The 27,274-nt window shown below is 40.4% G+C and overlaps 1 protein-coding gene across 9 annotated transcripts in view; it reads left to right on the forward strand.

Annotated features, from left to right (window-relative positions):
* LRRFIP1 (LRR binding FLII interacting protein 1) overlaps positions 1–27,274 on the forward strand; it is a 112,013-nt gene that overhangs the window by 2,592 nt on the left and 82,147 nt on the right. Inside the window, exon 1 of one of the 9 annotated variants that reach the window (XM_027796784.2) lies at positions 7,835–7,925. The exons of 6 other annotated variants lie outside the window; for them this stretch is intronic. In XM_027796784.2, coding sequence (XP_027652585.2) covers positions 7,878–7,925 — 48 coding nt within the window. In that variant the 5' untranslated portion in view covers positions 7,835–7,877. Of the gene's footprint in view, positions 1–7,834; positions 7,926–27,274 lie in introns of those variants that run through there. 2 more of the 9 variants (XM_055811455.1, XM_027796787.2) reach the window with 2 other exon arrangements.

Here is a 27,274-nt window from a genome sequence, read left to right on the forward strand (position 1 = left end):
GAAGGCAGTCCTTGCCCCCACGGTATGTGAGAACATTCTTAAGAGGAAGCAACTAAGCAAGCAGAAGGAAATTGTAAAAGTGAAGCATATTGTAGTGACAAGATTTTAGTAGCAGTATTAGTCATGTTAATCAGTAGTAGTAAGCTTTAACATTTGAGGCAATTTCTGAACTAGATCAGCTGCAAGTAGTTTATCACTTTGTCTAGACCTGTTTAGAGTAGAGATAGAAGGTACAGTTACTGTCAACCACCTTGCCCATCAGAGAAGAGTAGTACTGTACCACTAGATCTGACTGTTGAGTTTCTGACTTACATGGTAATTAAATGGATGGTAAATACATAAATATAGTTAACATAAGAACATGGTGTCCTGAGTTTCTAACGGATGCAGATGACTGCCACTTGGGATTTGCTGTATGCACACCTACCTTGTATCGCTAAGGTTGTTTTTTTTCTGGGTGTCAGCTCTTGCAGATGAGAGCAAAGCTGATCAATGATGGTTTTGTCTGCTTTCAGACCCGTGTTGACGCCAGTAGATTATTCTGTGTTTAGGTCAATGGAAACTTTTGGGCTATTTTATTCCTCTCCATGAATACATGCCAGCAGTGTTTGCAAAATCTAGCAGTTTGATACTCCTCGAGGTCTGTGCCAGCACAGCCATTGGGTATGCGTACTGTGCAGTCAGTCATCTGTCCGTTCACTTGGGCCAGTGTACGTGTGGTTCAGGAAGACGGAGTCCTGGACCTTGCAGGGACTGGTTTCCTGCTTTTATCCTGCTTGGGTTAGATGAGTTAAATGTGATAACTTGAAACGTTGTTTCTAGGGCAATTTTTTTTTCCTTCTTGTTTCTAGGGGATTTTTTTTTTTCTTGATCCTCTGCTATGTTCTTTGCTAGCTACAGTAATAATGTGTTAAAAGAACAGAATGAACTTTGCAAATCCAATGAAGGACTGCTATCTTTATAAACAAGATATTTCTCTTATAGGCAGATAATATTAGATACTGGGTTTTGTTTTGAGTGATGAAGAACAAGGTAAAGGTAAATTTCTTGGTCTTACTAGGAAGGTCACTTACACCTTGTTTTGCTAGTGTTTTGGAAACCAGTATGAGTTATACTGCTCAGAAAAACAATCCTGCCTTGTGATATCCATGCTAGGAATCTTCTCTTTTTCATCCAGGAATTTACACAGTAGAACTCTTTAGCTAGTAATTAATTCAAAGTTAATAATTCAAGCAACATTAGCTTTATTTTTACCGTTAAGGAAAGTAATGTTACAAGCGTTGCTGCTTCACTGTTTTTGTGCTGTGTGTCATTTCCAAAATTTCAAGAACTGTCACCTACATACTTAATAATTACTTTTTAAATAAATGGCATGATCAATTTATGGACTGTAAATTTGATTGTTTTTACTTTGGGCATTGACATGCTGTCTTAGCGATCCAAAAATTGGCCTGTTACACTCCTGTGAAGGAACAGAAAGTGTAGCTGATAAGAAATAGTTCAAAATGCAGGTGAAACCAGCTAGCCAGCTTTATTGGTTATGGTGAGAAGGCACTAAGTAACTTTGAAAGCCTACATTGGAGTTTCAGGACCAGTGAAGAGATGCCATGATCACTGTATGTGGAATCTAAAGGCCTGGCTTTTGAACTGAGGGGATAATCTGAGGGAGGATTCTCTGGTTTATACAACAACGGGGGTGACTTTGATAAATAGAGATGGAAACAATTTGGTACAAGTTGAAGCTAACGCAGAATGGATATTTATATATGGGAATGCAAGCTTTAATGAACTGTTAATGCAAGCCAGAGCATTTAAAGCAGTGTATTCCCTAAAGATGTACTAGGTAATGCCTGTGTAAGGTGTGTGCCTGGTTACTATAGTTGAACTTTTTTGAGCAGTATTTGGCATTAGAGATGTGTGAAGACTTTTATAAGCCAGATAAATACACCAAAAGAAGCCTTTAGGAAGTTTGTTTTATGTAGCATCAGTTGCTTGTACTTGACTTACATTCTTCGCTTCGTTACTTTCTGCCTTTGAGTGTTAACATATCAGCGCAAGAGAACAAATGATGTGGAAAAGCATACCTGCCTCGAGATCTCTCTTCTAGAATAGAAAGTTATGAAAGCAAGGGATGCTTATGGAGGGCTTGACTTGGCCCTGTTGATCTAAGTACAGGAAGGAAGGAGGACTTTTGTAGGCAATGCTTGCAGTGGGGTGTGGAGTACTGTTCCAACATTGAGATGATTTTATGTAGCAAATGTGCTCCTCTTTATTGAATGCTCCTTTTTCCTGATGTTTTATGTCTATATAGCCAACAAATGGCATTGGCGTCACTTATAATCTTTCCCAAAGCAAATGTGTGAAGGAGCAGCTTTGGATGATTTAGGTAAGATGAAAACCTTAAGACCCATCTCATTTTAGTTAAATGGGTGATTGTAGCCTGTCTCCTAATGCAGTCTGCCTAACAGTATGCCTATTGCAACTTTAAATAATTAGTTGCCTGTTTCTGTGCCCACGCCTGGCCTGAGTCCTCTTCAGCTGTTCTCTTGCTCTCCGAGGAAACAGCTGTTTAGGAACTGTGATTCCTATTTCAGTCAAGCAAGACACTACTGTTAGGATTAACAACATGGGAAGCCCAGCTTTTTTCTTTGCAAGCCCAGATGCTGAGCTTGTCTGCAGGATGTAAAACTAATCATTACCTCATCTAGAAGGATGTTTTTCCAGGCCTGTTGCTGAAGAAAGTTGGAGCTCAAGTGTACTTGCAAGGCTTTCAACACTGTCCAGTTGGCTTTTTTTTTTTTTTGATCCTTTGATTGCAAGGAGCATCATCCACATAGCATTTTGGGCTTGTGAAACAAGGTATTTGTCCCTTCTGTCAAGTCAGCAGGTTGCCAGGAGCAGTGAATCTGTCTAGCTAGACATAAGCACTCACAGGCAAACCTTAAAATAGCAGCTCTGAAGTATCAGCTGTTGTCTCACTTGTGTTGAAATACTTTTTGGGGGAGAAGTTGCCCATGGGAATGGGGGGAGGAGGGAAGGGAAAGGAAACTGCAATAAGCCAAATTTTCCTTCAGATAGTGGTAGGGTGGCTTTGAGAGTTTTGGTTTGTTTGGTTTGTGTTTTTTTTAATACCAGAGATGCTTCTGAGGAGGATAAGTGCATGGTCTTTTCATTGTGGAGCTTACTCTGCTTCTGGTGTTACCTGGTGCTCTTGCTCATCACCCTGAATCTACTAGAGATGAATAGCTGGCCTTGCACATCCTAGGAAAAACAGCTGATGTTTGGGCTTTCATAAGACAGTAAAGATGAGGGAAGTGCTTAAGGGCTTCTTATGGGAAGACCCTGTAACCATCTACTCCCAAGACACTCTCCCTAAAGGGAGCAAGGAGTAGGCTGTAAAACTTTCCCAGCTAAAGCTGGAAAAATAACTTGCATGTGCATTGAAATGAGACTATTACATTGGTTAAAAATATATTTAAACAGCAGCCGTATGAGTGGACTTGGTCTTCAGTCTTGCAAATTAGTGTTGGCCAGTTCCTGGTGAGCATGTTTTTTATACCAGGGGTAGCTGAGATGAGTTGCTGTGGCGCACATCACTGCGGTTCAAGGTTACTGTGACTGCTAGATTCCAGCCTGGCATCTTTGACCGTAAGTCTGTTAAAACTTAAAAATAATGTGCTGTAAGGTAAATTGCTGCTGGTGAAGAGTGCTGTATGCTTCTTCATCCGCTGCCTTGTGAGGAGTATAACCTTGTACAGGAGAATGAGACTAGTGACTGGAGACAGTGATCTCCTAAACGAAGTAGTCTGATGTGCTGGAGCTCATTTGCAGGCACTCTTTGGTGGTTCTCCATCCTCAGAATACCTGTGTTGCTGGTAGGTAGCAAGAAATGTAAGGTAACTCTTAAAGGCCTGGTTGTGGAAGCTTTGACTGTTGAAATTAAAGCTTGCTGTGGCATGGTAAATATTAAATAAGGTAATACCTCACTGGTAGGAATCTGAAAGTTTTTGTTGGCCAGTTGTGTGAAGTTCAACAAGGTTCAGAGCTGGATCCTGCTCTTGGGTCACAGCAACCCCACACAATGATACAGGCTTGGGGAAGAGTGGCTGGAAAGCTGCCTGGCAGGGCATTCAAAAAACATTTGGCTTTATTATTAGATATAAAAAAAATTGAAAGTTTTAACAAAACCAGCTATTTCTGGGTTAAGGGAAGGTTGGATGTTTTGGGTATTGAGAATAATTGCACGTAAAGGGCACAACCCTGGTCTTAAACTTTGGAGTGACTAATTCAGACTTGGAAGCTCCACTGAATAGATTGAAATAAGTTTGGTTTTTATTTTTTTTAGTTTAGGGACTAAAGATACTGTTTGGTGCCAACAAAAATGAGTGTCTGAGCTAATTGCTCATTAAAAATTTCTGACCTAAAACTGGAAAGTTGATTGTTTCATGATGTACTCTCAGTAAAATATCCTGAGTGATCTGAGAAGAGGTGGATTTGTTCAGTTGCATCTGCTTTGCCCTTCTGCATGCCTGCAGCCTGTGAGCCAGCAACTTGGCATGGGCTGTGGTTTTATCCACCTAAATACTGCTGCAGTGCTTAAGTGTTCAGCTGGAGACAGTGGACAGGGAAAGTGATCTGATAGTGCCAAATCTGAGCTGTGTTCCAGTCTCAGATGTGGTGAGGAAGCCTTTTCATTTCCGATTGCTTCTAGCTCCTTGCTGGTTTGTCACTGCTCTCTTTCACTGCTCTTTTCTCCTTCCTGCATGCTGCTTTTGTGTGCAAGATGAGAGTTTCCTTTGTGATACAGCTTACTCATGACATTATACATGCAAAATCACTGGATGCCTTCTAGTTCTTCAATGCTTTGTGAGTGTCTGTGCTACGAGAAAATATTTAGATTTTATTTTTGTATTATATGTTGCTGTACAAGAAATCAGAGCCTTTGGTAAACCATAATTGCCAGGTGCATCACCGCTGCTGTGTTCCTATTTTTAATACCTGCTAATTAGGTGGGGAGTGCTTGTTATTTTTGGCATGTGAAGAAATGCAAAAACAACAGTTAAATTTCAGAGCAACAACTTTCTTTCCTCTTAGCTGTCAGAAGGTTTATGTGGATGCGAGTGGATTATTCAATTTTTGTATTCAAACTTCTATTAAAGAAACAAGGAAGATGGTATCTGCAACTGCTTCTGGCTTCCTCAAAAATAGATTCTCAGAGTTGGGGATTTCCTACCATAACATCATTATTTGCAGTTTTTATATGTAATTAGTCAAATTGATTTATTTTTCCCAGAACAGAAGAGCTTACAGGAAGAGAGTTCCACAAAAGCTGTTTATTTGTGTGTTTACTGGTTTAGCTGGTTGTTCAGTGACTTCATGTTTTAATATTGCCTGCAATGAAGTGATGATGCCTCTGTCCCAAGTGGTCCCACTGGTGACTCTTTGCAGACTGTTCTCACAATCCCACAGATCTCTCAAGTGCAGAGATCTGCACAGACAGCAAATAGAAAGGAATAATCTTTCTTCCCTCTTGGTCTCTGCTGTTGCATATCTTGTGACCTTTCCCTTCGCCAGTTTCTGATTTGTGGTTTGGTTTTTGTTTTTTTTTTTCCCTCTTTGCCTTCCTCCTTTAAGTACTTCCTACATCCCAAAATATCCTTTCTCTAATCCTGCATTTGAATACCAAATTTAGTTGAGTCAGTCTACTTTTGCCAGCCTCTTCCAGTAGACAGAGATGGAATACAGGAGTATCTGGCACGCTAAAAGGCTGGGACAGGTTTTTAAACTCATTCCCTCAGGTCAGATAGATTTCAGGCATCCCCACTTGGGTTTTCTAATTATGGAGCATTTATCAGCTAACGTACTAGGATGACAGGAGAGCAAGGGAAGGCTCTTGGTATGCTTCACGTGCAGAAAAATCCCTGGGCTCCTGTCTGCTATCGGACTCTTGTACCCTAATTTTTTCCCTGTTAAAACACACATAACTTTATATTCAGGTACTTCAGATATGGCTGTTTATACTGGTGCCAATGTATTACAGTCTTCACATGCTAACATAAATCATATTTGCTTTTGCTGACTATGGACAGTAAAAGATAGCAACCTACTGTTTGGGGTTTTTTGTGGTTTTTTGTTTGTTTTTTTTTTAATCTGTGTATTGTTTCTTGTTTCTGGTTGCTAACTTGAAGCTCTTTCAGTTGAGTTGCTATGAAAATAGTAGATATAACTTCACGTGTCTTTAGAAAATAAGTCAGTTTAAATTGTAATGGTCTACAACCCTATTGCTTTGCTCTGCAGCTGTGCATTTCACATAAGCCTTTTTCTTTAAAATGTCTGTTCTCCCACATGAAATGTGTGTGTGCTGGTCTTGATTTTCTTCCTTCGCTGAATGTGTTGCTGAGCTCTGACAGGATTTACATTGACAAATATGTTGAATCAACATCTGTTGAAAATTGAAGTGGGCTTTTGGGACATTTTTTGTGATACCCAAAGGTCATGCTATTCCATTGTCTATTAAATATGAAATTTAAATCTGCCCTGATGTGAAATGAGTACATTGAAACAGTGATGTGACCTAACCTTTACATGAACTGTGGAGGAATCTAGGGGCTCTGGGAAATAGTGTGCTTGTGTGTGGATACAAGGGATAATGTTGGTATATGTAGAGAATGTTTTATTTATAGAGGGTTAAACTCTTTTAGTAATATTTGTACATTCTTATCTAATTACCCTGGTGGAAAAAAAAATATCATTATTTGGTGAACTAGAGCAAGCAGAGAAGGGTTCACTGTATGTCCTGGTAAAATGTTTTTGTATCAGTGATGGAATAAATACATACTGTCAGACTTTGCCTTCTGAGGCTAAATTTGTAGATTGCTCGGTTAGACAACAAATTCTGTGTTACCAGATGCCTCTCTGCTAGCCTGAAAATTGCAAAGAGCAGCGTGTTTGTAGTGAGTTTTGCTCTCAGCAATCCTTTTTTTTTTTTTTTTTTGGGGGGGGGGGGGGGGGGGCGGGGAGTTCAACCTGTTAATACAGAAGCAAGCTTCTTACAGAGATCTGCATTACCTAGAGTTGCTTCTCTGAGGTCTGCTACCTGTGCTGCTGGCATGGCAAGGCTTCTGTTTCAGACTTTCCACTATAAAATGAATACAGTGTATCAAAAGATGAGTCTAATGTCTTAGAAACGAGATCTGTGAATACAGCAATTGGGTATAAACACCTTACGTCTAAGATTGCTGAGTGCATCTCAGGAGCTGGTAGTAAACCTTCAGGGAATTGGGTTTTCATTGTGATTTCCTCTAACAGAATGTGATTCTTGAAGGGTTGAGCTTTTGCTGCTGTTTTATCCTGTTCTCTCACCACTTGTGTTATGTACCGTTTTTTGAACACAGCTGTTCCTGACATGAAATTAATCGATCAACACAAAAAATAGACTGAGATTAAAGTTATAACTTTATCTGCTGGGTGGTAATTGCTGTTAGGGAAAAAAGTAAGCAAAGGAAGGACCTGACTGGAGAGGGCTGCCCATCTTACAGTTAGTGTATTCTGAGTGGCATTCTTTGATTTCAAGAACTCCAAGAAATAGCTGTGAAGGTCATTTTTCTTGCACGACTAAACAAGCCTGGTAGTGTATTTCAAATTGAACTCATTCATTAGTAAGGGTTAGGACACAGATTCTCCAGGTAATCCATTACAGCTCAGACCCAGTTTGGATACAGTAATCCTGTCCCACCCCCACACAAAAGCTGTCCAATCATTTCTTCAACAATGCTGGTTTTTTAGCTTTAATCCAGGCTGATGGGTTATTCAGTTCCATTTCACTCTGGGCAAGTTGTCGTGACGTGTCCTGGCTCTCTCGGGGAACTCCACTTCCCATGAAGTTGTGGAACAATAGCAAACATGAGAGGGTAGCTGCTGGCCAGGTAAGTATCTTGTTTGTAGTGATGATGGTTTTTTGATGATGAATTGATTGTAGTGGTGAGGTATGGTGAATAGTGTGATATTTTTTTTAATTGTTTTATTAAAAAAATTAAATTGTTTTTTGACCAGTTGCTTGAAATTGCTTGAAAAGTATGATTTTTTTAAAATACTTCCTCTGTGAAATTTCCTCTCTGTGCTTTTTCTGCAAACAGAATGTAGAATGTGTCTCCTCTCCTGAAGAGACATGGTTAGAGTACTGTTACTAGATGTTTGAAGTTTGATATTTGTGCTTAAAGGACAGAAAATCTGGTAAAGCACAATGTAGTAGAAGCTGTTACCCATACAGCTGCAGTGTACAGCTGTACTAACAAGAAAAGACATTTTCACCAGGCTTTTTTAAGGTGGATTGTCTGGATAGACATCAAGTTTGCTTACATCGGATTTGCTCAAGCAGGTTCTGGCATTTCTTTGGTGGATGAATTTCAGCCTGTATTTGAAGTGTCCTGACTCTTCAGTGGCAACATAGGTAGCCTTGAGAGATTACTGCAGGCGACATCTTACAGCAGAATATCTAAGTTAACCAGAAGCACAGTCTTTCTGCATGAAGGTGGTATGTTTTGAAGAATTACATGTAACTCTTTTCCACCTAACTGTCCCTAAACACTTTTTACACGCGGGAGTGATCCAGTGTTTAACAGAAGTATGAAGTAGTGGGGGACATGAAAATCACAATTTTTATAATAGTTCTCTTGTATATGGTAAATGTGTGTATATGTTTTATATATAAAACAAAAACCATCTCCTCTGGTGATGTCCCTTGTAGGTTCCTTCGCGCAATTTATATACTAGACTTCTGATCTTCTCCAGTACTTAACGCTGACTTTATATGAAATTTAAAAGAAGGACCTACAGTCGTCGTAGTTGAAGAGGTAGTGAAATACGGTGCCTTGAAACATGTAACCGTTACACTGTAGTGCAACAAAACATCATATTGTAAACACAATAAAGTGGTCTATTACCAGATTGCTTTATTAACTCTAATCAGTCTAAAGAGCTAAAGTTAATTAAACCTGCTTGCGGATGAGAACATTCCACCAATGGAAAGGTGCACTAAAGGTCATCTCCAGTTCTGAATCTTAACATTGCCTGTAAAAACCTGTTTTGTCTTTCATTTGCTTGAAGCCACGTGGGAATGTAGCTTTAAGGATTATTTTTTTTATCATTATTATTTGAAGTGGTTTGATCTCCCTGACTTTTTGTGACAGAAGTGTACCTATAAGCTGTGAGGAAATACTTTTGTGTATTCGATATATTAGTTGTAAGTATTTCTTGCTGAAAGTGCTATGCCAGCAAAGTTGAAACACTGTTCTGGCTTTATACTTGAATGGTTGTGTTTTGAGCTCCCACTTACTAAAGTACTTAACTGTAAATAGTAATTTGTTTTTTAAATACCTTGAATTTTAGGTTAGCCTTTTCCAGGGAGAAAGGCTCTTAAATGAGGAAGAAAGAGAATGGCTAGGAGGTAACTCGCTGTGTAGTTTTTCTATGAGATGAAACTACTCCTGAAGTAGTTTGTTTACTTCTATGCTCAGATCTTTATTTCTGCCACTTTGAGTGAAAGCTCTGTGAAAGGCTTTCACTAACTTAAAGAAATTGAATAATCAGGTAGAAGTGGTAGGTGTGACAAGTCTTTCCAAAGGCTGGATAACACTTTTATTTCTGCTCTATATGCATTCTTGTTCCTTGAGAACATTATGGGGTGCTTTGGTCATTTGAAAGTAACTCCAAAGGGAGTCTTTGTTTTTTCTTCACCCAGGAGAACTTGTATTTAGTGTCAGGCAGGCCATATTATTGAGACATACTGTGCACCAGATAGACAGTTTATATATAGAAGCAACATGCTTGTAGTACTCTTTAACGTGCTAAGCTTGACAGAATTCCATCTGAGTAAGTGGTTACTCTGTCTGGATTTGCTGGTTGGTGAACACTGGGAGGAAAGAGGGAAAGTATGGTATGGCAAATAAAGACAATCTGGATATTTAAGATCATATGTTGAACTGTTTCCTTCAAAATATTATACTTGCTTTAGGAACGGCTAGTATAGTAGTTATGTGATCTATTTGTTTGTTTATTGTCAGACTATCTTCGGTTTGCTTTTGCTTCAGTTCTACAACAGGAATGTAGGCAGGCTAGGTGCAATGAGGTGTGCTACTCGTCCTAATACTGCCAAACCAGGCCAATTGTATAAATGGATTTAACTCCCAATTCTGTAGCATTGCTGCGAGTTCTTTCTGAAGTGTGACCTGATCGTACAGGGAATGCCTCGACAAGTACAAAACAGAAATTTGTTTTTATATAGCATTACAGGTCTTGTTGACAGTATTGTGCGCTTAATTATTAATTTGAAATAACTTTTCTTGCACAATAGTTTTTAAACCAGGCCTATTTTTATAGTGCATGAAAATACTTAGGCTGGGTGGGAGTTGGCAATAAATACTTTTATTCCCTAAAGTGATGGCTCTTGGCCAGCTTCTGTGCTCTGACTCATCAGTTGCTTGTCTTAATTCTGCTGAAATAAAACTTTTTTTTTTATCTCTGAAGAGCAGGAATAATTTTTTTATGCATGATTCTTACTCCTGAGTGTTGGTTCACTAATAAGATGCTGAGATTCCTTGGTTCTTGAGGGCAGTTTGTTCAGGAGCCTGGCTATGCCACTGCCATCTATGACATTGTGCAACTCAATACAGATATTGGCTTCAAGGTGTCCTTGTTTCTTTTCAAATAGTATTGGAGACCCTTGAAAGATGATATGGTTGGCAATGCTCAGTATAATTTTTTTCTCCATTAAAAAAATAAAATCAGACTTTCAGCATAAAGGTCTCTCTTGGTGAACAATCTCCAAACGGAAGGCTGAGTCTGAGCACAGCAATGAAATTTCACAGTGTTGGTTTATCTCCTCATCCTGTTTGGTTGCTTATGCTGTGAGATTACACTACATGAAAATGAAATCCCAAGTCAAAAACCCCCCAACACTCTACAGCTTCCTAGAAGCCTTTTTAGTTTGTTAAGCAGTGCTTATTTTAGAAATGGGCTAGTTCAAGGGCATGAGAGAAAATCATGGTAATGCCATCAAATGCTTCAGTAGTCAGATGTCAAAGTACACTGCGTTTGTTTTACTTGAATGCTTTTTAATGTTACTGCTTTTAGAAGATAATCAATGTTCTGTGCAACTGCTTTCTCATTTTCATTTATCTCATGTTCATGTCAGCTGTCTTCATTATGGAATATTCCAAGCTAATCAAATCAAAAAGTTTTAGTCGTTTTTTTTGTGCATGGTAGTTTTTTGGGGGTTTTTTATCACGCTTCACTCAAATGTGGAAAATAAAAGCCTGTTTTATTCTGTTGTCTGCTGGCTTTTTCTACCATAGCGTTGTTGGAAATTCCAGGGGAAAGGGTTATGGCTGAAATGGAAATGGAGAGTGAGCTTTCCTCACTTTGACATTGAGTCGAAACAAGAACAGAGTGATTCTGGCAGACTACCATGAGAAAATATATGCTTCTGGGGCAGTCAAATACTATGTTGTACAAATGCAGTGCTTACTCAGAAGGGGAAAAAAGGAAAAATAAGTTGATCATGCAAAAGAGGAGGAAAAAAGGAGGGAGGAGTCTTATACCTTAAAGTAACTTTGAAAGCAAAGAACTGGTGTTGATTTTAACAGCTCCTTGGAGTTGGGGCGTTAAGGGAAGGGGCATGGTACTGAAGGTCCATCCAATATACCAGTAAAGCAGTTGCCCTTCTGTAAGAGATGGGGGGGGGGGGAGGGGGGGGGGGCGGGGAAAGCGGTGCTTGAGTCTTGCCTGACTAGCATAGACATGAGCGAAGAACCCTGTTAATGGTGCATCTTTATTCCCTGTTTCTTAACTCCCAAGCTCGATTTCCTCACCTTGGTGTTCGCTCTTGTTTGAGAGGTGAAGCAGTGCCAGCGCTGGCAAGGCTTTGGGGTGATGCCTGTGGTTTAGCTAAGTAGGGTGTCAGAGGAATGAGCTTCCTGCCCTAACTGTTCTGTCTTCCCCTCCCTCTGATGACTCATGTTTGCAATCAAATGACAAAGTTAACCCCTTAGAAGCACAACACCCCCCCACACACACTTTTCCGTGAATGCAGAAAAAGTAATGCTTTTTTTTTTTCTTTTTGAGGTTTGTGTTTTACCTCGGTACTGGAAATGTACTGACTGGCTGTTCAGGATGAATTGGGTCAAAATGTGAAGTGGCTCAGTCTGTAACAGTTCGGGCACCACAGGCAGGCGGCAGAGGTTTTCTGCATGTGTATGTTGCTGGCTAATTTGCAATTCCATTCTGAAACAGATTAGAGATCTGCAGCAGCTTTTTTGGGTTCAGCATCTTGACCATTAGTGAAAGCAGTATGAGAAAGGCCTTTTTCTTTGTAGAAGGTCTGTCCTTTCTTGCCTGGATTTGGCAAGCTAGGAAGCCAAAATTTGAAGGATTATTATTGAGATAAATTGACTGGAAGGTTAAGCTTGATGCAGCCAGTCTTTCACCTATCTCTTGTCAGGATGTTTTTAATCTAGTGTTGGTCTTGAGCATCTGAAATCTATTATAAAGTGATTACATTAGATGGAATTGCACTTTATAAACTACGGCCTAAGTTCAGCAAAAATTGCACTGGGCCTACTTGCTGTGAGTATAAGCTCCCTAGTGCAATGGATGTTGTATTGTGATACCTCTAGAAGACAGGGATATATTTAGAAGCAATACTGATTTATTAATAAAATCTAGAGAAAATGAGCTTTTGTGCTTACAGGGTTTTTTATTCCTCTAATACATCTATTTTCCAGTACACATTGGAGGGTGCATGTGTATGCGTGTCCCCAGGTTTGGCAAGTTCAAACTGTAATTTTTAAATATCTCTTGAGAAAAGAATCAGTAGGGTTTATGAGTTAATGGGTGATGTGAAAGAATAGACAAGACAAGAGACTCTTAGTAGTTCTAGCTGCTTTTGTATGTTGTGTACCTTTTATTACTGCGTTTGGAGTGGTGTCATTTCCTCACATCCAAGATTTTTGGCATCCTGGCTCTTCTCTTTATCTAGTTGTAGAGGCTTTAGACCGTGGTTGCTTAGCAGTAGTCTCAAAGAACTTTTTGAAAAGAGCTAAAAAAGCATCCTGGTAAAGGTCAGGAGCAGAACTATCAGCTTCATCTGTCCTCCAGCTCTGAGTGACAGAGCTAGATGTGTGAAGTGTGTGCAGGCAAAGGGAGCAAGCATAGCTCAGTTGCTGGCAACAAATGTCATACCACTGTGAGCAGGTTCTGTAAGTTTGTGTACGTCTACTTCTGGTAAAAAGACTGAATGACAGTGGAAAAACTAGTTTAGAGCTTTGCACTGTGATTGCAGGGTTTAGGTTTTGTGAGGGATTTTTTGTTCCCTCCCATATAGGAAGGCTGAAAGCTTAGCTGATTTCTTTTATAAGATTATGTTGTAACCATGTGCCATATGAAGCTACAGCTTTGTCATTTTCAGTGTCTTTTTTTTGACAGGTGAGAGCTCAAAGAACTTCCACACCTGGAAGTGGGGGGACTTGTCATGCTTGTTGCTGTTGGCGTGCTTTTAAGGGCTTAATGCAGGATTCTCTGAAGACTTCTCCCCGCTTTACAGGTGCGATAATAATGTTACCATATGGTGAAACCAGGCAGTAGTTTTGCAAATGTGGTCTGCAAGAGTGAAGTCTGCATTACAGTAAATCTGTGCATAACTACAACTGAATCATCCTCTCCTCTGTACCACCAGTTTGAGATGTCCCTGCGGCCTCCCACCTTTACAGCTGCAAGTCCCCCTATTTCTCCTCCTCTTCAAAGATGGCAGCATCTACTTTTCCTGTTACAACAGTCTTCCTCTGGGCCCGGATGCTCGCAGTCAATCAGGTGTCAGTTGAGGCTAGCTTCTTACCTAAAAACTGTATTTCCAAATAGCTACAAAATATCATCTGAGGTCCAATGACGTTTTGTAGCTATTTGGAAACATAGTTTTTAAGTAAGAAGCTAGCCTCAACTGACTCATGTGGAAGTAACACGATTTATCTAAAGGCTTAAGAGCAGCATCTATTCTTTCTGACACTTTCTCTAAAGTCCATTTCATATCTCCAAGTGAGTTTTGGGATTTGCTGAAATGGGAGGGGAAGGACTCATATTTAGATGATAATGCTTGTCTACAAAGATGCTTGTGTCTACCCGTTTCAGCTGCTCATTGTATTGCGTGTAGTAGTTCCTGAGCAATTCAGTGTGATAGTTTATCAAACTGATTCTTTAAAAAAACCAAAACAACCAACCTCAAAAAAGTTACTCCGAACACTGATTGGTACGGTAATTGCTACTAAAGACCTCTCTGAATATTATCGTTAATGTTAATAGCCTTATAAATGTAATCCTCCAAATTTAATTGAAGGAATTTACATGTCATAGCAACTTCGTTATTATCTCTCAGTTGGTAAGGACTAATAGGCCCTAGCAGAGCTGTGATTTTAAAAACAAGACCTCACAGAGAAAGTTGTAACTTTCTGGCAAAGATTTTATTGATACTTCTAATTTGAGGAAATAATATTATTTACATAACTTATGCATCGAAATTAATCATTGTATTGAATAAATTCATAATAGTAAATATGCTAGGTATGCATACTCATGTAAATAGTGTTGAATTTCTGGAGTGTAAACTGTAATATTCAAATAAACTCTCCTAATCTTTGTAAGCAGCTTTGTAGTGTCCTAGTGTGTCCAAGTCCTTAAAGCTGCTTTTTCAGATGGTGTCTGGATTCTCAACACTGAACTTCTAACGGCACTAAGTCGAAAGTGGCTTTACCTTTCATGAAAGTGAAGACTGTGTGCTTGACAAATAGAAGGGGCTTTAAGATCCCACATCTTTGGCGAGGCTGCTTGTGATTCACTGGCTGGGGAGTTGAAGTTGAATTATATCAAACATTCACATAACTTTTTTTTCCTCTCTCCCAGTGTTGCATAGTCTTCTAAGAGTCTCCCATTAAAGAATTTTCATGCCAGGACTGGTCAACGCTAGTATCTCCAATCTCTGCTTGGATTTTTGAAGAGTTGAAGGATAAGTTACTTACGTCCTCTTGAACCTGATCTCTCTTCGCCCTTGCCCTGTTGGATGGGAAGGGTGAGAATGTTTCCTGCAGTCATTCCCTTGCAGGGAGGTGAACAAATAAGGAAGGATTGTGTTACATGCTGTAATTATGAGAGTTATTTGGAGATGGCAGAGTTGGTCAACAGCTGCAGCCCTCTGCTGTAGTGTGAATGGTTTGCTTTTTGCCACACTGCTTATTTTAATGAACTCCATCTGTACATAGTGTAGTCCATAATAGAAAGCAGATTGCTGGGCTGACAGTGTCTACAGTGCAGTATAGTTGCTAAAAGTTGTCCAGTTTACTGGGTTGCAGATGGAGGTTGAATGAAGGAAATGAGGCGGATAACATTTTGGAAACTACTTCTGCACTAAACAAAAAGGTGAAACTTTGCCTGAAAAGGAGAGAGATTGTGGGGGGAGGCAGCAAAGGAGCTAACATTTTTCTGAAAGTGGGAGCTCATAATCTCTGAAACTTGTTTTGTAGTTCAGTCCCTGCGGATTTTTGTTGTGTTTTTGTTGTTTCCACACCCCTGCCAGTCAGTTGCGCACTGGCTAACCATTTGGGATTTCCCCACTACTGAAAGTGATCTTTTTCTTTCACAGAACCACAGAAAGATCAGGGTTGGAAGGGACCTCTGGAGACCATCCAGTCCAACCCATGCTAGAGCAGGTTATCCCAGAGCAGGTTGCACAGAGTCATGTCCAGGTGGGTTTTGAACGTCTCCAGAGAAGCAGACCCCACAGCCCCCCTGGGCAGCCTGTCCCAGCGCTCTGCCACCCTCAGGGTAAAGAAGTGCTTCCTCACATTCAGATGGAACTTCTTGTGTTGCAGTTTGCGCCCGTTGCCCCTTGTCCTGCCGCTGGGCACCGCTGAAAAGAGCCTGGCCCCATCCTCCTGCCACTGCCCTTAAGGGATTTGTGTACACTGATAAGATCCCTCTCAGCCTTCTCTTCTCCAGGCTGAACAGGCCCGGCTCCCTCAGCCTTTCCTCATCAGGGAGATGCTCCGCTCCCCTAGTCATGTTTGTAGCCTTCTGCTGGACCCTCTCCAGTAGTTCCCTGTCTCTTGAATTGGGCTTTCCTCCGGTCCTCAGGCATGTCTTCTGTCCACCACGACCTTTCAAAGTTGATGGAGAGGGGCCCTGGATCTGTGGGTGTCACGTTCACTTAAGTGTTCTCTCACATGGTCCTCTGGGAGAGTCTTCCTTTCTCCAGATTTTCTATCTTGTCCCCAGGGTCTGGGAAACCAGAGTGCCGGCCTTGCAGTGAAAACTGAAGCAAAGGTGGCATTCAGTAACCCTGCTTTCTCTGTGTCCTTCGTCACCAGGGCACCTGCCTCATTCAGCAGTGGGCCCACCACATTGTCCCTTGTCATCCTTTTCCTGCTGGTGTGCTTGAAGAAGCCCTTCTTGTTGTCCTTGACCTCCCTTGCCAGATCTAATTCCAAATGGACCTTAGTCTTCCTCATCATCTCCTTGCATGTTCTGACCACATCCCTGTATTCCCTCCCAAGTGGCCTGTCCCCTTTTCCACGTCTTGTACACTTCCTTCTTCTGTTTGAGGTTTGCCAGAAGCTCCTTGCTCATCCATGCAGGCCTCCTGCCCCCTTTGCTTGATTTCTTACTTATGGGGAGTCTCTGGTTTTATTCAGATAGTATTTTGGTGTAGAAGTTTGACATCCTGTCCCTTAAGCTCTTGCTAAGACAGATACAACAAAGGAAACAGAATAGGTTCATTTTAAGGTAAATTCCAACCAAAATCAAAGCACTCTTCTTAATCAAAACAGAAATAAGAAAAATATCTTTTAGGTTAGACTTCATTAATAAGACTTAAATGACACTATTTTTTAGCTGCAGCTTGTTCAGGTAAAATTGCTTCTGCCTGAGTCTAAATATATAAAGTATGGCATCCAAAGCCATAGTTGGCTTACTGGGAGTGTGTGGTGTAACATATTTTCCTTTTCCTCTGCCATAGGTTGAATATAAATCCTCAGACAGCTTACCATACCAAAAAAAAAGGCTGTATAAATAGTAAAGTTATTTTTCCATGCACTTAGCAATTACTACCACATTAGAAATTAAAAGAATTACTCAAATTCAGGCACTCAGTGGGGACTTCTTAAATTAGTAACAGTTCTGTGAACCCAAACATCCAGATTTTAGGCAGACTTCTGGAAATGAGCAAGACAGTGCTGGCACGTCTGCTGAGATGACCATTACTGAGTTGTATTTCAGAGGAAGTGTTTGACAGCTTGTAACAACTTCCAACAGCAGTCATTTTTCAACAAAAGGTGTATGCCAAATTAGGTAACTTTATGTTGCTTCTTTTCCTCTTTATATTCCACTTGCTTCTCCTTAGATTGCAGCATTGTCATAGAGAATGCATAACTTACTCTGTGACTGTCTGAATCAATCATGTGAGCCCTTTTAATAAACTTAAAAGTGGTACTGTGGAAGGGAATTAATGCCTTAGACTGTTGTTAGTGGGATCTGTAAACTCTCATCTCTAGCTGTCAGGTCTGTTTTGATACTAAGGAAGATGCTATTGCGGTTGGATGTCTGTAAAAGCAATTAGGATGGAAGAGATGCAGAAAAAACTCGCCTGTGAATCTTGGGATAGTTCATTGATGGAGATTTCTTGGTGAGAGGAATTAATGCTCCATCTTTCCAGGTGGTGTTTATAAGGACTTTAGGATTGTGGTCTGTTGCAGTGCTCTTGCTTACGTTGGAAGACTCTCAGTCTTCCAGGCAGATTTGTGAGTAGGCAGTTTGCTAGCACTTTTCCTGTTAACAGAAAGTTATCACCACCTACTCGCTACGAAGGCTGTGTAAGGAAGGAAGGGAGAGTATTTTACAACTTCTTCTGATTGACATAATTGAGAAGGTGCTAAAATTCTAGATCATATAGTTGTCTTGGTCCTGTTCCTTAGGTATTTCTTCAGTTTAGTTAAAGGTTAAACATGAGTTTAATGTCTTAACAAAATACAGGATGTTCATTCCTAGATTTTAACCACAGAAAACCCTATTGTTGCTGTGCTAGACTAAATCTGAGATTCCTTTGTCTGCACTATGGAAATGCTTAAGTGTCACTGCGCCTAAAGTCACTTGGCCTAGATTTCTGTCTTTGTTGCATGAGGGACCAGGAAACAGTCATTCCATTTCTTGGACTGATAAATTCCAGTATTTTCATAATCCCTTTTGTCTTAAATAAAACTAGCTTCAACTCTTTGCTTACACTTTATACTTTTATTTTAAGACTGACACCTCTTGGATTTCAAGATGAATTCATATGTCATTTGCAAAGGTTATAAGTCATCAAGATAAACTGTCGTCTTAGTTCTGATCTTCCCTTTCCACCTCTGCCTGGGAGTGTGGTGCAGTCATCCCCAAAAAGGTATGTAGGTTCACATGGCATCAAGGAGGAAGGGCTTAGAATAACTGCTCGTTAATTCTTTGAGTTGACCGAATCTTCTTGTGGGTCTGTGTAAGTCCTGAACTTACTCCCACAAGAGCTGGTGAGAATTATGCGAAATATGGTAAGGCCTGTGGTGTTGGCAAGTCTATAATACATCTACGGAAGGGATCAGGAAGACAAGTTGCAAAATATGTTCAAACCCTCGTGTTCAGTTGAGCTGTCTGTGTCTGGCATGGTTGAGTCTTATTTCTGTTAGAAGAAAGGGAAGCTTAGGTGGATGCTGTTACTCTTCTGATGGAAGCAAGAATACATTGTTGTGTCTCTGTAAAGCTTTTTACAGCAGACGTGCTTTCATCACTTCCAGCCCTGAAGCTGAGAATAAAAACATTCTTTCAGGTGAAATCAAGTGTTCAAGAAGAATTTAGCCTGTTTAGATTTTGCTTTGTAGGACAGAACTTCTTCCATTGCTCCCAGAGCTACCCATCTTACCCACTGCTTAGTGTGAGAGAGACGGGCTTTATTTAGCGTATTGGTTGGTTTTGTAAGCCTGTTCTTTTTATGTTTGTAATAAACAAATACTTAAGTATGTGAACAAATTAGCAGTGTCAGTTGACAAATGTAAAACCTAATTCTAAACATGGGACGAGAATAAAAGGCGCTTGACTGGATTAACCAGGATTTTGCTGGAGAAATGGGTTAGAAATTCACTGTATTGTGTACCAAGGTTCCTGTCTTGGTGAATTTGCTGAAATGGTCCATTTTTATAAGTTGTTGCAAAACCAAAACATTATTAGACCCTGCTTTACTAATGATATACCTGATGGATATTTCAAATTTTAACATAGGCTGTTGTTGATGTTAGTTTAAATTTAGATTTGGAAAGATCAAGATGCTGCCCATTTTAAAATATAATGTTCTGTAAATACCTCTGCGTTAACAGGGCTTAATAACTTGTTACTTAAGACTGCTTTGTCCATAAGGTCTTTTGGAGCAGCATGAATGCCTTGAAACCTATCAACTACCAGTGAATTGGAAATCAAAAACCTAAGGCTCAGATCCATGAAAATATTCTCCTGGCTATCTGGGTCTCAGTGACTTCAAAACCACCTTGCACTTGCCTCATTGCTGTCTACATTTTTTTTCTCATGGGTATGCAGTTAAGGCTTAGCTTGGAGACCTTGGAGCAGGGTGCTTAGGCTGATTACCTCTCTCCAGTGTGACTTCATTGCATTGGGGCTTGCCTAAGCTTAGCAGCCTGACACCCTGTTTCTTCCTTTCAGTAGCCAAAGGTTTAATGAGAACACCGCACAGATCCTGATCTTGCGCTCTCTGGCTGCTTTAGATAAATGACTCTTGCAGGTTTGCATCTGTGAGACTGAAAACCTGTTCAGAAGTATGCAAATCCAAGGAAAAAGGTTCACATTTAAAAGGCTGAATTCTCATAATTTCCAGTCTGAGCAATTGCTGGTGACAGTAGTGATAAGAAGAGAATCAGTGCTTGTATTTTAAAATAATAAAAGTAAGAACTTCTCAACAATTTTGGTTTTCTATGCAGCTGTTTCAGTTTCTTTGAAACAGTTTCCTAGAAAGCCTGGTATGTGTATATAGACCCTGGCTTAAGGAGCTGGGACTGAGGATGCCTGGGGGCAGCGTAGTATGTGTCTAATGGAATGGTCTTTGAGTGTTTTAGTGAACACATTGGAAGGATAAAAAGCACAAGAACTGTGCTAAATTCAGGATGCCCCTGTAGTGTGAAAGGTTTAAATGTCACTGTGAGGAATGAAAAGCTGATTTAAGGAGTAAAGACTTATTTTTATATACAGCTAGTGCATTAGAAAAAAATGTTCCTGCATACCTGTCAGTTCTGATGCTTCTTTAAGATCAGGAATGTAATATTCTAATTATGTAGCAGGACTCTTCCTGTGTATGGACACTTGAACATTTGTTTTTATTGCCCAGGCTATGGGCAATTCTGTTGGATTCAGAACTGTTCTGGTGCCTCATGTTGCTGAGGGATGATGAGGTTGGGGGCTTTGGTACTGTTTATTCTGTGGTAACATAGAAGAACCCCTAGAAAACCCCTAATAATTATGAAAAGCATTGATACCTATTAGACATGAAGAAATCTATTTTTGGAGGGTGATATATGCTGTGAGGAACACACAGCTTTCTAATGTCCTCTTTTGGCTTTCATGTCATCTGAATGGCATTTGTTAGTAGTAAATGCATTTAACGAAACTAATTTTAGAACTATAGGTCAGTATTTGAATTTTTTTCTCTTGTTAGTCTCGCAGCTAGATCACGTCTTAGTTTTTATAATAAACAGGGCTTGGAAGCCTCATCTCTTCCCCCTTTGCCAGATGCTGTCATACCAGTGAGCGAGTGTGTTGTTACCAGTTGAGTAGCCGGTACTCTTTGTAAGTCAGACTCCATTTCTTAACACTTGGGTCATATTTCCAGCAGTAAGGTGGGTTTGTTTTTTCTTTCTTTCCCTTTCTTACTCAATTTTCTTTTTTTTCCCTGATCTTTTCTTTTATTAATGACAGAAATAACTGTTGCACAAATCAGCTGTGTTGTCATGGGGAAACTTCACAGCATGAATGTAATGAAAAATGGCCAATTTTAATATTTTTTTTTCTTTCTTTTCATACTGAGATACCACGGGAGAAATAACAAAGAAGTTGTTTCCTTACCGCCCTATGGGGGAGTCTGTGGATGGACAAGAAGTGATGGGCAGTCTTGGTTCAGCTGTGCCACTGCTACTGGATTTGAAAGCTGAACAAAGGAAAAGGGAATTGTAATCTGTTGTCATATAGGAGTATCCCTTAGCATCTGTCAGCAGTCCAAGTCAGGCTTTTTTCTTAGTGCAATAGATTTGTGAAGCCGTGTATCTCCCGCAGAAGGGAGCACATGGTGAGTACACTTTTGCCATCTGTCCCTTGTCGCTTGTATCCATCTAGTTAAGACCGGAGCTGTCATTGCTCTGGAGGACAGAGCAGGACGAGTGGCAGCTGCTGTGCTAACAGTGTGTATTAATGCCCTAAGGAGATTGAATCAAGCAGTGGCTGCCCACGAGCTGTGAAAGGGGAATAGTGCAGGAGGTACGGATTCAGCACAGGACAAATGGTGTTTACAAGAGGAATTCACACAAAGCTTTCACCATGTGAATATTCAGGTTCTGCAGCTGCCTCTGTGGGCTGGTCTGTGTGTACCTACCTCATCGATCCTCTGGATAGAGGTTTTTATGGGACTGATAATAATCGGCCTATTTAGAGTTCTTTCTGTTACAGTAAAATTGATGTAAGGACATGGCAGAAGCTCAATCCTGAATATCATTAAGGGAAAATAAACGCTTCGTGGTGGTGAGGGATGGCTGTTATTTCAAGTGATGCAATATCATAGCAAAATTTAAAAGGTTAAATAGATACAGTTTCTTACATGGGAAGAATGATCAATACTCCCAACAGTATACTTACGGGAAATCTACAGGGCTAACAAAAACTATGCAAGGAGGGAAAGATGATAAATAGTTTCTATATACTTTAGTTTTTTGCATAGAAGAGATGGCTAAAATGAAAGCTGTATGGTGGGATTATTATTTTTTTTCTGAGGAGGTGGGAGTATACAACTCTGCAGTGACTGTGGCGGAAAGCTTTCCTTTTCCAGAGTATTTAAGACACAGGGGTCTCCATGAAAGTGGGGAGTAGATTTTAGTAGTAGCATACTAAAGCTGTCACCTAGTTTGCTATCTGTGTGTCATTCTGAGAACAAAAGCTGAACAGCTTGAAACTTCTAATATAGAGCAACCATCATGTTTAATCTTGGTCAGCCAAGTAGTTTATGTTGACCTGGTAATGGTATCAGTGTTATACTTGGTCGGCATTGTCCATCACAACTATAGTACTTACATAGTGTAAATATTTAGACAGGTGAGTTGTGATCTCAGTTGGACTCTGAATGCCACCAAAACATGAATGGTTAAAAGGATATTTTACAAATAAGAGTGCAGAAGTAGATACTTACTTGTGAAGTGTAAATATTGCAACAGAGCTGTAATGATATTCCATTACGCTTGATCTGGATGATTCATCTTCAGAAGTGTTAAACCTGAGCCTGGTGAACAAACTAAGGGCAATTTTGTATCAGAAATCAGTATCCAAAATTGGTCAGCCTGCTTGTGTTTCTAGTAGGAAAATCCTCTGTCAGAGGAGGGCAGGTAATGACAAATAATTTCTGGTTCAGAAGTGGCCGCTGGAGAGTTGGACTTGTAAGCATGAGCGTAGTATGCTTGCAGTGTGTGTGTTGCACCCTTTACAGCAAGCATTTGGGTGGCTAGGCTTTCCTTTTAACTTGTATTTAAAAGTGGCATCTTCTGAGTCAAGCTTGGACATGATTCTTCAAAGCATGTGGTTTGGATTTTTTTTGTTTTACCATCTGCGATAAGCTTAGTAGTGCCCTGTATCTGATGCAGAAAGTAAAATGACATCAGTGTGTAACAGGGAGACACAGGGCTTATTGGACTTAGTGTCCAAGTGTAGTCCCTGCCTGATAGTCTGTACATGGCTGGCTTCAGTCTCTGCCGGGAAGTGGGACAGCAGGACATCAGCAGAGTGCTGCTGGGCTGCCTGCCAGGGGCCCTGGAGAGAAGCTGCAGTGTGCCCAACGGGAAGGCATGCAGCCCCAAGGCATTTCTTAAGGATCGCTGTTTTGTGGATGTTCTCTACTGAAACCACTGTGTATCTCTGCTGCTGTTTGGAAATGTTGAAGAACAGAGGGGTATCCCTCCCTCCCACCCCTCAAAGCAGTATTTGGGGTGAGGATGCCTTATTCTGAAGTTGAAGTGGAAGAACTGGCCAGTGAGTAGAGGTTGGGCTGAGGAGCTCCGTGGCCTCTGGCTGCCGCTTACCGGTGTTCGGTATCAGTGCTTAGCATTTAGCCTGCTGTAAAGCACATTCTGATATGCGCTTAGTGTGAAGTGACCTGTTACTCCTGAATTGGACATTGCCTAAATTCTTCAAAAAACAGGCTGTCTCTTGCATAGCTAAAGAGCTATTTCCACGGGCATATCTTTGTATGTAGTTTCCTTAAGATGCTGTTGTGCATTAACTTGTTTCTTAATTAATGAATGGATTGCTTTCCTGCTGTTCAGATAAAAAATAATACGGGGTATTGGACACACTTAGAAATATTATCTGACTTCTTAATTTCTAGCTACTATGATACTTTGATACTGATTGCTCTGTGACCTGTTCTTGTGTATAAAGTTTCCTTGTGTTCAGGTAATTGCCAGGATATTGGCTGTAGTGTCTTTGCAGGTGTAGTGTGTCACATTATGGTGACCTGATGGAAATTCTTTTAGCTTGCGAGTATCTCCAAGCAGTTTTTTGCAGCAGAATGGTTATAATGACATTTTTTGTCAAAACCTGGATTGTTTATCATGCTTATTTCTAGTATATAGCTGGGTTTATGGCAGAGCTTCTTCCATTTGAAGAGATTTACCCTTGCTTTTCCCAGACCTGCTATGGATGCTGTACTGGATTTGTATAAACTGTAGTTGCATACTTCAATGGCTTTTCCAGTCTTGGTAACATAAGCTTTGAGTAAAGCAGACTTTGCTGACTGTGGCTCTTGTCAGGCCATTAACGTAACTGGGGAGTGTCCTCTGAGCATTCAAGGTTGTTTCCAGATACCCTTGACATTTCCAGAATTTCAAAAGCTCTGAGTTAATAATGATGTAATTCTGCAGTCTCCTTATGAATGGAGCAGTGACGTGATTTTGTGGTACTGCTACCCACTGTGAAGTGATAGTTTCATTAAGTGCGTCATGGTGCAAAACCCTGCAGCTCCACATGTTTTCTTTGGAGGAAATCTTAAACCTGCTGTTAACACATGCCCAGTGTACTAAGCTGACTGCATTCATCTGTTGGCCAAATACTGAATGTTTCTAGCTTCTGCATTCACTTGTTTAAATGTGTTTTTCAGAGCAGCAGTGCATTGCTCCCCTGTTTTACTTTGCTCTGCTTGTCCTCTGGCGGGAGCTATATGAAGAAGTGGCTATATAGCAGGAACACTACATCTCCTAGATAAACTGAGACTTGATGACCTCGAGTTTTTTAAAAAACTTTTTTGGCACCTTTATCTCTGTGTATAAATAGCTCACAAGTCTGTTCCTCAGCATTGGCTGCACCTATAGTGTTAACTGCTTTTGCAAGGTGAAAGTAGGCTTTCTCAGTTACTTGTAGATGGAGCATATCCAAGCTGTGTGCTATATTTACACGCTTTCATTCCCTAACAAGTTTTACTCCGTAAGTTGCATGCAATATCTGGAGATTCAGTAGGGTGTATTTAAAATGCACTCCTAACTAAAGATTTATGCTGGACTTAGACAGGTAAGTCTTTCCATAATTCAGTTTGTGTCTAGTTACTGTCAGAAGCTCTATCTTAAACTTATTCATGCAGTATTTTAGGTAATATTTTGATCTGCAGCAACTCTTGGATCTTTTGAAGAGCCATTTAAAATGGCCAGGTAGTGCTGCTTACTTCACTGGTGCTTGCTGTGAGTAGCTGAGTAAGTTTGGCATTTGTGCCCTTGAGTTGCAACTGATTGAATTTTTTTTCCTGTTTTAATTGGCTTGGCAAGTGTACATTTTTATCAGCGCGCTGCTTGTAACGCAGGAGACAGGAGTGCTTCACAACTGTATAAAGTACACTGGCACAATATCCTCATGTGGCGGCCAGGGAAGAACAGCTGGACATTTGGAGTCCAACAGACTAACGGATTTATCTGCATTTGCAAAAGGTCACAAGGAATTCTTAGTGACCTCAAGGATATGTTTTTCCTTTTAGGCAACATCTTGGGTTTACAAGGAGCTCCATTACTCCCCTGGTTAATTGGTCCTCTTGAGCCACAGAGATTTGCTACCTATGAAAAGCATCGTTGCTTCTGGCGACGTGAAAGGCTTTGAGGTCTTCTCTCCAAATTTTATTTGGTTTAAACACTTGTGCTGTCTGACCCTGTGAGATGATACAGCTGTAAGCATCACTAAAGCTTTGGAGATGCTGCTGTGAATCTTTTCTGAAATGTTACTCTCCATGAAACACGAACTGTAATCAAGAGCTAAGAAAATAAATGGAAGATATTCTGGTATATAACTTCCTTATGTATTGTTGTTTTTTTTTTTTTTTTCATAAAACCTAGAAGCCTACTCTAGTAAGTAGACTGTATTGTGACTATTAATATTTGACATCAACATTTTTGAGTGGTTACTAGCAAGTCCTTTATTCTCTGGCAGCCATGTCTCTCAAACCCATTATGTTTTGTATATCTGTGGCTTAGAGTAAGTTTGCATCCATAACAGATGGTTTAAAAAAGTCAGGGAAGTATGAAGGGTGGTCAGAGCTTTTACTGAAGTCTCTGTTGGAGCAACTGATGTGTGTAAGGTCTGTTCCCAAAGGAACCCAGAACATGTAAAACTGGGTTGGGTTTTGGGTTTGCTTTGTGTGTTGGGTTTGTTTGTTTTTTTGTCTGTGATACTGACTTTTTAGCCACTGCACTGGATTTTGCAGATGAATGTGAAATGCTCACTTTTTTTTATGACCCAAGGCATAGTTTCAATTAAATTTAGATTCCTACTTTTTCCCCTTTTTCCGGTGAGTAGGGTGTGCATATAATGAAATACCTATTGAGGACTGTGGATAATCCCTGAGGGAGAAACCTGGGAAGGGAGAGCAGTAACAAAAAGTGCAGGGGGGATGAGAAGTTGCCCAAACTCACCCTTCAGGAGCTGCTAGAAAAACTGATGATGGGAGACTCTGCCACCTTGGCCTTGCTGTATGGGGCTGGTGGGATGCCACACTGGCAGGCTCAAAGCCCGAGGGAGCTGTTCCCCAAGCAGAGGCTGTATGGGGCTGGCTCCCTGGCACTGGGTGGGTTGTAGCTGGCTGGTGCTGCAGCTCCTACAACAGCAGCCCACTCGTCTGCACTTTGTTGGCCCTCCTGGGACTGCCTTAGAGCATGTAGATAAATTCTATCTCAAAGTATTCTTCTGTCAAGAATTTTCCATCAGTCTCCCCTCTCTATTGCAATTTATACTTGAATGTGCTCTCTTTAAAATTCCTGTTCTTAGCTAGGAAAAGGCAATAAATTAATAATAGGTCCTGAAATACTGGGCTGGGAGGTAGGAGACAAAGTGATGTGAGGTGTTCTGCCTCTAAGCATTTAGCTGAGTCTTCAGCTGCTGTTTTGAGCTCTGAGGAGCTCCTATTTTTTAAAAAATAAAATCTTTTAACTGTCAGCAAAGCATGTTGCTGTCTTATTTGTTTCTATTCTTTCACTTAAAAACAAGGCTGTCATCTGGTTGCAGGAGCCTGCAAGAAACAATATTGTGAACCTTTTCAAACCTCTATGGTTTTTTTCTGCTCTGTTGAAGCGATGCTGAACACAGAAGCTGTTGCCTTTTGAAAGGCTGGTAGTTAAAGTATGAGTTTTGTTGAGGTTCTTCAAAAGCATTGATGAAGGAGAGAGTGAGGATATAAAACCTAAATTACTGGCAAAATAAAATTAGCTAGGATTTGTGGTTTTTTGGGGGTCTGCGGGGATCTGGAAATTTAACACAAATTCTAAATATCCCCAGCCCCCTGCCACCTTTGTTTGTTTGCTTCTTTGCACAGGTGGTTGAAATGCACTTGGGAATAATTAAAGGAGAAATTACCATGTCCTCAGTAGGAATACAGAGGAGTATACCTTCTGCTGTGGTCTCTTAACCTCTTTGTTTTCCCAAG

This window comes from Falco peregrinus, chromosome 8, assembly GCF_023634155.1.
Source record: "Falco peregrinus isolate bFalPer1 chromosome 8, bFalPer1.pri, whole genome shotgun sequence".
NCBI classification, from domain to species: domain Eukaryota; kingdom Metazoa; phylum Chordata; class Aves; order Falconiformes; family Falconidae; genus Falco; species Falco peregrinus.